The following is a 13254-nucleotide window of genomic DNA, read 5'->3' on the forward strand; positions in this document are numbered from 1 at the left end:
GCTTTAGCAATCCAGCTTCGGACTGTCCAAGGTCACGCTGATATTGGTCGGGGTGCAATATAATTTGGTTGCCATAGAAGCCTCGTTGCCAACCTTGTTGTAAAGGGTTTTATTATGATACGAAGACTAGGGAAACTTAAGATCGTGAATAGTGATCATGAAGATTATCATCGCAGAACACACACACAATTTCAGATCCCTCAAATAACGCGCACAAACACCTGAGAAGTGAACCGAGTCGCAGGAGCATACCTTCGGGTCTGCTAGTTTCTGACGTCCACTTCTAACTACATCCCACGCTCTTACATTCAGCAGTCTCATCACCCTACAAAAAAGTTGTGGAAGCTCTCGGTCTGTTCGTCACAGGGGACATAAGCATGTATGTGGCATCCTGGCATCACAACTTTATAAGGCAAACCAAGGCTTCTGGACTCCACTTTCAACATCTTGGTTACGTCATTCATGCATGGTCTTTACACAACGCACCAGGAAAGTGAATGGGATCGCAGGAGCACTCGTTCGCGTTTAGATCTTCGCTAGGGATGTGCGTGAGCATGCGAGTGGTGTCAAACGGCAGACCCAGCTGGTTCCTGACGTCCACCTCGAACATCTTGCTTACGTCGTCTTGGCCTACTTTTAGACTCTGTAAATATGCAAGAACATCGTTTATTTGCAGTCGTGTTGAATGTTACAGATAAACGGTATTTTCCAAAGTCGAACAATTAGGGCCTGTTTCACAATGTCAAAGTAAAGTATTGGATAGCTAATTAACAAATAAATTAACTGCCAGATAAAACTACCTTAAGTTTTAAAGGTATTTATCTACCATGACTTTATTCGTCAGATAAGTGGCTTATTCAGGACTTTACTTGGACATTGTGAAACAGACCCTAAGAGTATTTTAAACTTAGAATGTTCAAAAAATATCGAGGAAACTTTTGATTCTGGCGCTGTCGGGAACTCAGTGGATAACAAAAAGGTCTTAAATTTTAATGTGCCAAAACGTCGATCGATGGTCCAGGCAAGTCCCTCCCCAGCTCTCTTTGGCGATTTACGAAGCTTTCGTGTGGACTTGATATTCCTTATACGTTGTCTGGAAACAAAGTATAGTCCCTTACAATAACGCGTCCCAAGCCTCCCTAGAACGTGAACGTCGATCGGCGGGCAGGGAATGGGTCGAGTTTTTTCTTTGAGTGAGAGCAAGTTCTGTGGACATGGTAGCACAAAGATGTCCCTTGTATGGCTGTCTGTAAACAGAGTAGTCCCTTACGATAACGCGTCCCAGGTCGGCCACCCTGGAGCCTGCGACGTCAATCGGCGGGCCAGGCAGCTTCTTTTTCGGCCCAGGTTTTTCCTTAAGTGTGAGCAAGTTTCTGCGGACGTGGTAGCCTCTGTACGTTGCCTACAAACAGAGGAGTTGTTTGTACGTGAGGTGGTTAATGTAAAAATTTAACTGCTTACCCCCTTAGGGTGAGTTGTTCATCAGTTAACCACCCTTTTTTGTAAGGTACGGTAAGGGTCCATAATATCTTTAAGATTGTGGCGATCTTAAAGATCGGATATTTAAGTACAAAACCTGTATCTTCTCCGTGGCTCTGTTGAGCTCGCTGAAGGTTGGGTTGGTCCTTTTGTAGATCTCGAGGGTATGTGCCGCGGCTACCTCCCACGGCTCTTCGGGCTTTTTCGATAAAGTCTGATAACAAAGAACTAAATTTTTAATAATACCTTCAAATTAAGTTAAAAGACACGACCAATCAGAATATAGTCGGTGCCCCAAAACGTCTGTCACTGTTAAGACGTTCTCTATTTTTTTTGTATGGGAAATTGCATACCTAGTAATTTTTCTGAGGGGCGTTGTGCCGTCCGTCACATTGTGTGGTTGGTCAAATGAGGCTGACTGCTTCTAATCTTACAGTTTTCTGTCAATTTCATTCTTTTATCAGATGTACAAACGAACCTTTGCTAACAATTCCTTCCTATACCAATAGTCGCGGTAAGCGTTTCTTGCAATCTGGCAAACTTTGGCGGTCATAGCCTCGTCTATAGGATTCCTTTGCAGGATTTTTTTCAGGATCTGAGTCTCTTTCACATGCTCTGAAAAAAATATGCATTTTTTAAAACGGTGATGTCGTATTGATAGTTGGCCTTAATACCTGCTTGATTGTTAACGAGGGTAAACCTGTGGCAATTCACATAGATAATTGGGTATACCTTTATCCATCAAACATTTTTAATCAATACACATTTTCTGCCGGTTCCTTGTTACATAACTTCGACCCTTTGCTTGAGATTGTTTATAAACAAACATAAAACGACAAATACATTTTAAGAAAGAAGTCTCAACGCAGCCGGTTTGAATTTGTTACCTACTCCTTCCAGAAAAACATTAAAGTATCAATTCTACAACTGACTACAATTTAATTTGGATACAATTGAGATTAAATAAATGTCAAATAAGAATGGATTTGTGCTTGTACTTAATGCACTTTAGTTTTAGAGTTTCTATGCTCACTTCTCTTATATTTATCCATATCCGCCCAGCCGTCCTGTTATTTACAATAACACTTAACTACAGCCACAGGGGAACCAGTGTAAGGCTGACCTTCAATTACCCATAGTTGTTACTAATCTTGGGATCGCAAGGGGCAAGTTTATAATTGACTGATATATCGACAAGATTTTGAGAATAGAAATGCTGTAGGCAATGCAGTGTAGGCAAAGTGCGTTCGTTGAGTCATAACAAAATAAAACAGCAAAAGAAAAGGTCGAGGCCAAGAATGTCGCTAGGCGCACGCAAGTGCGCGTGCGCTCGGAGCAAATGTAAATGTGATGAACGAGCAAAACTAAGATTCACTTTCTAGTTCTCTTATTTATTTATTTATAATATTTATTAATTATTTATTTTTTCTCAGGCAACAACGGGACATGGTTTTTTGGGTTGGTAGTTGATAGAGCAATGAACAACTGTTTATCGGTGTGCATCAGAACAGACGTTTCTACGAAAATCAGATTATTCTGCTTTTCATACCAACTGTTCCCTACGTGACAGGGCGTAAGTTGTACTAAAGAGGATATAATAAGATAGAGCGGTACTGTCATGGTAAATTTTGTAACCACAGTAAATTCACTGCCATCTATCGACACACTTTAAAAATACAAAGATTTATAAAAATACAATAAAATGTATTTAAATATGGATAAATGATTTTTTTTACTTGCATTAATTATTTTTATGATTTTGACCCATGTCCTTTACTGATATGCGTAAAAATTGTTAAATAACAAACGAAACCGTCAACGCCATCTATATGACAGTAGGCCGAAGCTAGTAGCGCCCTCTGATCGAGAATAAAAATTTTTGATTTTCGAGGCACGGTTTTTCCTTAGACTGTATCCATCTATTACGGAGTTATATCTATCTTTGGTTGTACGGTACAGCTCTTCTCATAGGCATAGTTTATTAAAACTACTTACTTGGTTTTACACCATCGAAAAGCGAAACCTCGTTAAATCTTACCATTGCTCTCATCCGGCTCAGTCTTCTCAATCTCCTCATGTATGATAGCAGCTATAATAGAAGCCTGCACCAGAGGAAAGCCCAAGGCCTCCAAATGCTCCGTCACCGAGGGTCGGCAGTCGCACAGGTCGTCCAGTATCTTCACTGCCATGATACCGTGCTCGCGCGTGATGATGAGCACTGAGAGGTAGTTCGCTATGAAGTCGAATATTTTGTCTGGTTGCGCGCGGAGTACCTGCCAAATGTGCCAAACGAAGTTATAAGTTTCCCTGAGGTTCGACTTGTCATTGAATAATTTGGTATAACTTCACAACCTTGTTATTCCCATAATTGAGCTTAAAATGGTTATATATTATTATATGGTTAATATCTTTACTTTAGAGCTGACCGAGTAAATGAAAATGATGAATGAGATAAAAGACAGGCAATTAGACACACACAAAACTTTTTTGATTTAAAAAAAATAAAATGCGTTCATTTTCAGACAACTCATAGGTCCATAGCATTGTTAGTAAGTTCTTAACTAAAAATTAAAACTAAAATTATTAATACTAAATACTAAAAAACTAAGACACTACAACTAAAATGAGTTAGTATTACTGATATAAGTTCGCGTTAATGCGTCTTTCCTACTCTTATGTTCATAATAAAATAAATTGAGTCTAAAGCCTAATTTTCTTGCTGGAGCCTGCTGAAACCTTCTAGATAAGGCGGAATTCTTCCACCAGGGTGCGGCACAAGATTTTTTGTACTGAATATGATTATTGCTTATGCTTGTGTTGTGATCAAAGGTTGTGATAGACGATATAAATTCTTAATTTAAAGTTAATTTACGAGTAGTTATCACTTTGGTTTTTTTGTATATTTTTTGTTTTTTTTTTGGTTTAAAGCTGTAAGTACCTATAATGAAAGCTTTACTAATGTTACCTAAATTGTAACCTAATAAGTATATTGTCCAGAGGAAAGACGCCCGTTGTCAAAAACATTTTGGAGCCGCATACATACCTATGTAGACCTAATTAAATCTAATAAAAAGTCAAAGAAATATTTTCTATACATTTTTACTGTTACCTCACGGGTTATATCAGCCATGAGTTCTTTGAGGCCTTCTGGAATAGTAAATACATTAGCACATCCAAGTTTCTGCAGTAATTCGTTCATCTTCTAAATATTGAGATAGAACATGAAATTGAACACTTTTATTTGTAACACCGTGACAGGAATTTTGTGACAATATGTCATTAAAGAATGAGGTAAGAGGATTTATTGAATTAATTGTACCTATTTGTATTTAGCAATATTACAAGTGTGTAAAGGATACGACAAGCATATTCAGTACAAAATGCTTGTTCCGCAAAATCCCGCCTTAAGACCATCTATCAACTTTCCACATCCAAAACAAACCGGGAGAATTTATCAAAATGGGGCATTTTCTATGAAAAGGGACCTTATTGTCGATGGCGCTTACGCCGCACAGCGTCGCGCGGCATTGTATTTATATCGGAGCATCGGTTATAATGGCGTAAGCGCCATCGACAATAAGGTCCCTTTTTATAGAAAATACCACAAATTGCTAAGGCCTAAACACGCATGCGTGTGAACCACGTGTGAACGGTGAGCCAAATGATGAGGTGAATAGCGAACCCGACGGTCGAAGAAAAAACGGACAATCCGAGACTTCGTTGGACTTTACTGTAGCATTATGTATTCAGAGAATTAAGTCCTTGATTCACGACAAAAGGTTTGTAGGTATGCGCCATTTAAGAATGAAACGATGTCTAATCATTCTAATCGAGTAATCAGTTAAATAACATAAGTATTGGGTTTACACACGGTCGTGATGTGGACGACCTTGTCTGAATATTTTAAACAATGAAAAGAGAGCGGTAGTGACGGATGGAGACAGCCTTCGATCACAGAAAATAAAGGCAAAAGATGGATAGAAACAGTGTTTTACAGCCTAAAGTTAGCCAATCTATAGGTAATGGTCAACATATAGGTACTCAGGGAAGTTACCTATACCTACCTACAGACATGCAAGAAATATTCTTTGATCGACAGAGACAAATATTAGATAATTTATATTATGAAAAAAAAAAAATTAAACATCAGAACCACCATATCTACTTCTCCAAAGAAAGTAGGTAGGTATAAAAGTTGGACGCTACTATAGTAGCCAACATAGTGTACTAAACCGCAAACATTTCACCATGTGTAAGCTTGCCAGTAGGCAAATAATAATAATTGTAATTGGGCAGGTGTCTCCCAAAAGTTGTTTTTTAAGGTTCCGTACCCAATGGGTAAAAACGGGTACCCTATTACTAAGACTCCACTGTCTGTCCGTCTGTCTGTCACCGGGCTGTATCTCATGAACCGTGATAGCTAGACAGTTTAAATTTTCACAGATGATGTATTTTTGTTGCCGCTATAACAAATACTAAAAAGTACGGAACCCTCGGTGGGCGCGAGTCCGACTCGCACTTGTCCGGTTTTTCCTCATGGTGACAGTTGGACACCTTTCTTGTGCGCGTGCGTCAAAAAAAACCAAAACGAAAATTTGGGGATATTTTATTCGGATTCCAATCTCAACGTCATATGATTGATAGGAATAGCATTATAACTCGATTCGAAATTGGCTGTGTCCTTACGTCATACGAGTAGATAGTGACGTTCATGTGGGTGGGTACTTGGACAGTCAAGTAATATTTCAATGATCATTGATCACTGAGCTAACTGTCAGTTGTGATAATTTATTTGCGGTAGAAAGAAAAAAAGAAAGAAAGAGATAGTACATTGTGTTACAAGAGAGCAAAATGACATATTTACGGCGAGGGCCTACATTGAATCCTAAACGAAGCGAAGGATTCTATAATAGAATCCCGAGAGTAACGAGGGGTTCGAAAATAGAATCCTGAGCGTAGTGAGGCATTCAAGTGTGTTAGGTCCAAGATGGAGATAATTTTACTACCATGTCACACATACTACTGCTTTTCACATCACCTATGAGGTAATTATGAGGTTTATAAATATTATAAGCTAAAAAAACAATGTGTAAAAAAAAGTAAAAGTAGTATTATGATTATGACTTAAAACTTTATGGGAAACAATAGACCCGTCATAATGATATCTAAATGATGACAGTCAGCTATCGTGCAATTCGTGCATTTCGCTCGTTCTTGTCCGTAAGTATATTGGTGAGACGCACGATAACTAAATGACATCATTCAGATATCATTCTGATGTCAGTGAATGTTCGAATTGGCCTGTTTGTGGTATATATTTTGAAATAATAATAACTGAAGCATTTGAATTAATTATCTATTGGTAAGTTACTGTAAAATGATTTAAAACAGAAAATGTTCATCTAACGAACTATATCGTTATGTGATTTGCTCATATTTGTGCCCTAATGGCTGAAAACGATGTAACAGTATATAACGGTATATATAATGATATCATTAGCTTAATAAGGTAACAATCGATCATAAATTCATTACATTGAGTAAATTACGTAGGTGCACAATGAGATAATTCTCATGAAAATAAAGTTAATTTTGCCAATGTAATACCCCCACAATGAAGAGCGTGTATTACGTATTTCCTCTTTGTCTATAAACCAATCCCACTTGACCTCGGAACGTTCATTACGCACTAGTTCTTCCTGAACATTGTTTGAGCTGTGCAAAACTGAAGGGGTCAAGTGTAACTGGATGTGTCTGATGATTCTCTTGATTCAACGCGCAAGAATTATGCGAATATGAATCTTATTGTTTACGTACAAGAATGCATTACCTATTGTTTTTTGCCCTTCAAGTCAATTTTTGCTAGCGTATGTTTTGGATAATTTCGCTCCATTCTGAATCGGCCGCGCGGGCGGTTGGACATCGAATATGTTATATTGCGATAGCATTCAATAAATACATGTGCGCACGTGAGAATATTTGTGTTTTCATTGTGATAACGGTGTGTACAAATAGGTAGTACAGATAGGGCTCTGATGAAACGGCAGACACGTTTATACGACGTAACGGAAGACATGTTTAGAAAATTTAAAATTATTTAGACTGTTAAGTGTGGACGTGTGTTTAAGAAGCAAATAACACAAAAGCATTATCAAAGTGTGTCTCGTAAAGAAAATAAATAACAGCGGCGGTGTGTCGTAAAAATTTCGTGGTTAGTTAAAATGGAGATAACAACGGCAAAAGTTATCGCCTGCTTGGCGTTGGGCTTTGGATCCTTCTTCACAGGAATGATGCCAGCTGGAATATCGGAAAGTACAAGACAAAGACATCCTTTAACCATATCCTGCCTACTATGCTTCGGTGCCGGCGTTCTTCTAGCGACATCTCTAGTGCACATGCTACCAGAAGCAAGGGAGGATCTTCCCCAGTTTTCAGAAATTCTCCTTTGTGTTGGATTCTTCATAGTTTACTGTGTAGATGAAATAGTGCATATTTTCTATGGGAATGGAGACAGGCCTGGACACCAAAGACAGAGTTATGGGACTGAGCAGACAAGTTTGTTGCGGCATCATGACGATTTGAGAGGAGCTGATGGAGAGATGGACCCTAGGAGATGTTGTGGAGATACGGAGAATCCGAGGATGTGTCATGTCAGTCACACCGAACCTTGTAATAAGACTTCTTCTGGATTTGTTGGGCTGTTGTGTGCATTGTTTGTGCATAGTTTGCTGGAAGGACTGGCAATAGGCTTGCAAAAAAGTTCAGCACGGGTAAGACTGTTTTTTGGCTCTCCATGTGGTATTGTAATAACTTCTTTTATAAATGCGATGGTGGCGATCTGGCGATCAATGTCATCTAAACACTAATGTACAAAATACATACGAGTACATCGTGACAACATGAGGAGTAACAACTAAAACATAGGAAACAAACCCTACCCACGTTGTAAAATGTATCTAAGTTAATATTAAAGCCACCGAAATTGTCTGCAATGCTATATATATAGGCATGCCGCTTAACCTCTTGTCTGTGTATGATAAATATCCTGACCCAATTTTTTAGTCATCTTTTTGCATTTATTTCGAGAACGATTTTCATAAGAAAGGTTATACAATGTTTAAATTAACGATAACCGAAACTTGCTAAAGCCGAAAAGGAGGCCAATTCGAACGTATACTGACATCAGAATGATAACTTGATAAAAATGGGCCTCCCGTTACACAAGGATACACTTCTCAATCATTGAAACAATTAAAAATGAAACGTGGTTTATTGATAGTTGACGGAGTAGATATCAAATCATTGTTTTAATTCGGTATTTAAACGCGCTAGTGTTGTGATATTTCACAATGACTTTTATTTATCTGTCCTAAAAGCACCAGATTTGTGACACCACACACACAACACAACACTAATTTTAATTTCATGGGTGCATGCGTAACCTACTTTTGTTCTCAGTAATTTAGAATCTAATATAAAAAAAGTTGAAAGATTGTAGTTGTGCTAGTAGTAGTTCCAAATTATTAAGCAAGGTGTCTGCTTTTTGGGACCTTATCTAAGCATCAAGTAATTTTACAAAATGAAGTAAGTAATACGATAATGATAAAAGTAAAATTTATTCATCAGTTCTTTATTTTATACATATAACATTATTTTGGTGTCTGAGTATAGTAGGTAGGTATCAATCCAAATGCTATCATGTCTCATATAGGCCAAACCCTAAGCCGCAGTGATAGCGGAAGATAATGCACTCCTTGCGAAGGTCACAAGACATTCGTTAGTTATTTCGTTATTTTATCTTACAAGCCCATTCGAACATACACTGACATCTAAATAATATCTGAAAGATGTCGTCTCGCCCGCGCCAATGGTCAAGTAGGTACAAGCGAAATGCGTGATAAGGATGACATCAGTTAGATAGCATTCTGGTGTCAGGGTACGTTCGAATTGGCCTGTTATTTAAATTTATATCGACTGCCGCAACTGTCGTTTAACTGGTTCTATGAATCCAAGTAAACAATTATTATAAATATTTAAATAGGATAATAATTAAATCTAAAAATAAAACGGTATACTAGGTATATTTCTATGGTCAAAATCTAACGGTTTTTAGGGCTCACGGTGTATACAAAACTAAAAGGAAAATATTATAATTAGATTAGTCTCGCTTTGCATGTATGTAACGCTTTTAGGCAGGATTTTAAATGCTTCCAGTCAATTTCCTTTGGTGATAATATTACGCATTAATAGGTATGTTAAAATGTTCAAGGTGTGCACTGTGTAAGGATCGTTTTAACAATTTTCTTTCAACTACTAACTAATCCTATTGTTAGTATAAGTAGATTTTAGCTCAAAAAGTGGAGGTAAAAGGCTTTTTTATGAGTCACTTGTACGGAGACTAATTAAGTATTCATAACATGTCACACCCAAGCACCAAGTCATACCGGTGGTCGGTTGCAAGTTGCAAAGGTTTTTGTGGAAAACTGTGTGGAATTGGGGCTGCGTCCTTTCGTCTTCGCATAATATTAGGTATTTATATCTTATTTGCTTAAATGCTAAGTGCCTTGGATGTAGCGCCTCCTAATATGCTTCATGAAAGATATCAACATTAGGGCACTAAAGTTTTTATTCCTAACTTCGTTATATTTATATACAAGGATATCGCCGCTTTCAGTTTCCCTGATCAATAGCTGAACGTGTAACATTTAGGTACAGAGCACTGAAGTGGTCATTTACTATTCATGATACTATGATAGTAGAGGTATTTAAGTCTATTTTATATTTATTTTAAAGGTGCTACTACTTCTCGGCGCAGTGGCCTCCCACAAGTTCGTGGTTGGGTTCTGTCTGGGCGCCGAGTTGTGCGCGGCTGGCCGCGCGTTGTGCGCACACGTGGCATGGGTGGCACTATTTGCCGGTGGTTCTGTGGCCGGCATTGCCCTTGGTGCGGGGCTTGAGGCTGTACAGAGTATTCAGAATTCTGTAGCTGTTCCTGTTATGCAGGTAATTCTAAGTAATTGCTATTATGAGCTATGAAGATTGCAGATTGCCCAGGTGCGGCCTTTGCTAGGTAGACCGCGCCCACGAGGTTAGCCTGGCACTCTATTTGCCGGTTGTCCTGTGGCCGGTATTGCTCTTAGCGCGGGACTTGAGGCCGTACAAGAGTATTCAGGATTCTGTAGCTGTGCCTATTATCTATGCCGGTAACTAAAGTTACTCGCGCTGTACGTACACGTTGCATGTGTGGCAATATTTGCCGGCGGATCGGTGGCTGGCACCGCCCTTGGTGCGGAGCTTGACGTTGTACAGAGTATACATGACTCAAAGACTGTGGCTGTGCCTATCATGCAGGTACCTAAGTAACTACAGTCCTGATCCCGAGTAATGAAGACGGGTGCGGCTGTGTGAGACAGCTAGGGGTCCTCTACTTACCCCCAACTATTTTAAATTTCAGGCATTAGCGGCGGGTACTCTTCTCTACGTGACAGTCAGCGAAGTGTTGCCTCGCGAACGAGCTCGTTTCCACGAGCAGAAGCGCTGGAGTGGGATGACGCAGTTGGCAGCTGTACTGGCCGGCTTCGCGGGCTTGTACCTCAGCACGAAATACCTGGGTATGTTGTTACTCTCCTCTACCAAAAGCGGCAAGTGCCATAGTTAGCTTAAACATAAGACATATAAGTAATGTACTTAAATTAAACGTTTGAGAAAATGTTATTCTCTAGGAATCAGATATTAATGAAGATAATTATACTGCCTTTAAAGTAGCTAGCTATCAATAGTCACCGGGTGGTCACCACCAGTACGCAAAGACCTATATAATGACTCAGTATAAGATGAATAAAGTCTAAGGAGAAAACGTGCTTCGGAATTCAAGAAATTTGATTCTCGCACAGATGGCGCTGGCACCAATACCAACCTTTGGCCTATTCTCGTTTAGATGGCGTTGAAGGTTTCGTTTATTATTTAACAATTTAATTTTAATATCAGTGAAAGAACATGGATCAAAATCATATAAAAATAATAAATACAAATAAAAAAATCGTTTACCCATATATACATATGTGCCATTCTCAACCAAAAGGGTACTTATTGTCGGTTGTTAATAAGACGCTATTTCCATATAGCTTCAATTTGAAATCAACCTTATCGACAAGCGACAATGTGGTACCTTTTCGTTGGAAACGTCACATATATACATTTTTGATATTTTAATTTTTAGTTTTAATCGTGTGTCTGATGGCAGTAAATTCACTGTCACTACAAAATTTACTATGACAGTACCCCTCTATCCTATATATTTTTCTTTGCCAGTAGGTAATCAAATAGTAATTCATGAAACACAACACCAATAGTTGCATTAGCGCCATCTGTTTAGTTACATTAGAAATAGTTGGCTATATGGTGTTACCAGTGTACGTACCTACATGGTAATGTAGTTGAGTTTACTTTGTTATGTAGGAACGCTACTCCCCGAAAGATGGCGCTATTATAAAAATAGGATGGATGACGATAACAGCGGAACGTCCACTACGGTTATGGACATTTTGGTTAAATAAAATTTAGTTACCGATGTAGTATATAATATATAAAACATTTGGAAACCAGCTGTTGTTTTATAGATACATCAATTACCTACATTGTGGTCGGATGTCGGATTGATTCATAAAATAATAAATATCCTCTATATTTCTCTTCTTTCCGTTATTATTACTAAGTCTATTTAATTATAATTATTGCGTTTTTTTTGTTCCAGACCATGACTGAGCTTAGTAGATCTAAGTTAAATTATTCAAAATTAATTAAGACAGACTCACAGTGTTTTAATTACATACATTATAATGTAGATCTCTGTGTATAATTTGTAAGTTAAAAATAACTTAGTTAAGGTAGGATTACAATGACGCATTTCTTTTTAGTTTACTAATAAGAGTAATGTTAAAAATTATTTTAAATTGATTTTATACTATTAACACTTAGGTACAAAAAATAAAACAATTTCTCTGTTTCAGTTTTTTTATTTCATTTAAAATTTCATTTTGACGGCAACAATAAATCGTGAAGTATTATTATTAATAATGCTGGACAATATACTGAAATTTTTATGTATTTACAAAATATTTGACTGAGGTATGTTTTTAACTTATGATCATTTATTTATTCACGCATTGGTAGGTAGTAATTAATTTTTATTTTACATCTAAATATTAAAATTCGGTGGCAGAGTTGATGTACGTATAAAAATCTAAGTACAAAACTGACTACATGAAACTACACGAATGACAAATTCACATTTAAATGAAAAATGGCTTACGCTAATTACAAACATGGCACTGTTTTGTGATACTAAGTAATTAACAATACAAACTTTATGAGGAAAGGGGACTGCCGCTTCTCCATACAAACGTAGTCCCCATTTTCCTCTTCGGATATTGACATTATGGAATATATTTTTACATAATTTGATGTATATATTAACCATAGCTATGCCCCTACGCGGCCTACGTTTGACTTTTTTAGATTTTTATTTTTGTAAAAAAATAGGTGCGATAAACTAATTTCATACAATTTTTTAAATGTTTCTTACTCTTATAATAATGAAATAGTCGAAAAAAAATCGAACGTAGGGGCACAGCTGTGGTTGATATACTCGATAAATTGTGTCAAAATATTTTCAGTAATGTTAATTATACAGAGGAAAATGAGGACTACGTTTGTATGAAAAGGAAATTTCGCGCGGGTCCTCCACTTTCGTCTCTTTACTATTTTGAACCTTTA

The 13254-nt window shown here is 37.6% G+C and overlaps 2 protein-coding genes across 2 annotated transcripts; one reads left to right on the forward strand and one right to left on the reverse strand.

The window, feature by feature from the left end:
- Nucleotides 1–460: 460 nt before the first annotated feature.
- LOC134749090 (uncharacterized) lies at nt 461–4754 on the reverse strand. Its single transcript, XM_063683994.1, has 6 exons — nt 4589–4754; nt 3518–3752; nt 1958–2094; nt 1577–1693; nt 1271–1402; nt 461–643 (listed from the first exon to the last, which is right to left on the reverse strand). Exons 1-6 carry the CDS (start codon nt 4676–4678, stop codon nt 461–463), a joined length of 894 nt encoding a protein of 297 aa, XP_063540064.1. The 5' UTR covers nt 4679–4754.
- A 2604-nt stretch (nt 4755–7358) lies between these two features.
- LOC134748748 (zinc transporter ZIP3) lies at nt 7359–12484 on the forward strand. Its single transcript, XM_063683521.1, has 4 exons — nt 7359–8249; nt 10273–10482; nt 10934–11090; nt 12233–12484. The coding sequence occupies exons 1-4, from the start codon at nt 7701–7703 to the stop codon at nt 12241–12243; spliced, it is 927 nt and encodes a 308-aa protein (XP_063539591.1). The 5' UTR covers nt 7359–7700; the 3' UTR covers nt 12244–12484.
- Nucleotides 12485–13254: the final 770 nt, after the last annotated feature.

The sequence above is a fragment of the Cydia strobilella genome, chromosome 17 (genome assembly GCF_947568885.1).
Source record: "Cydia strobilella chromosome 17, ilCydStro3.1, whole genome shotgun sequence".
In the NCBI taxonomy this organism is placed as follows: Eukaryota; Metazoa; Arthropoda; class Insecta; order Lepidoptera; family Tortricidae; genus Cydia; species Cydia strobilella.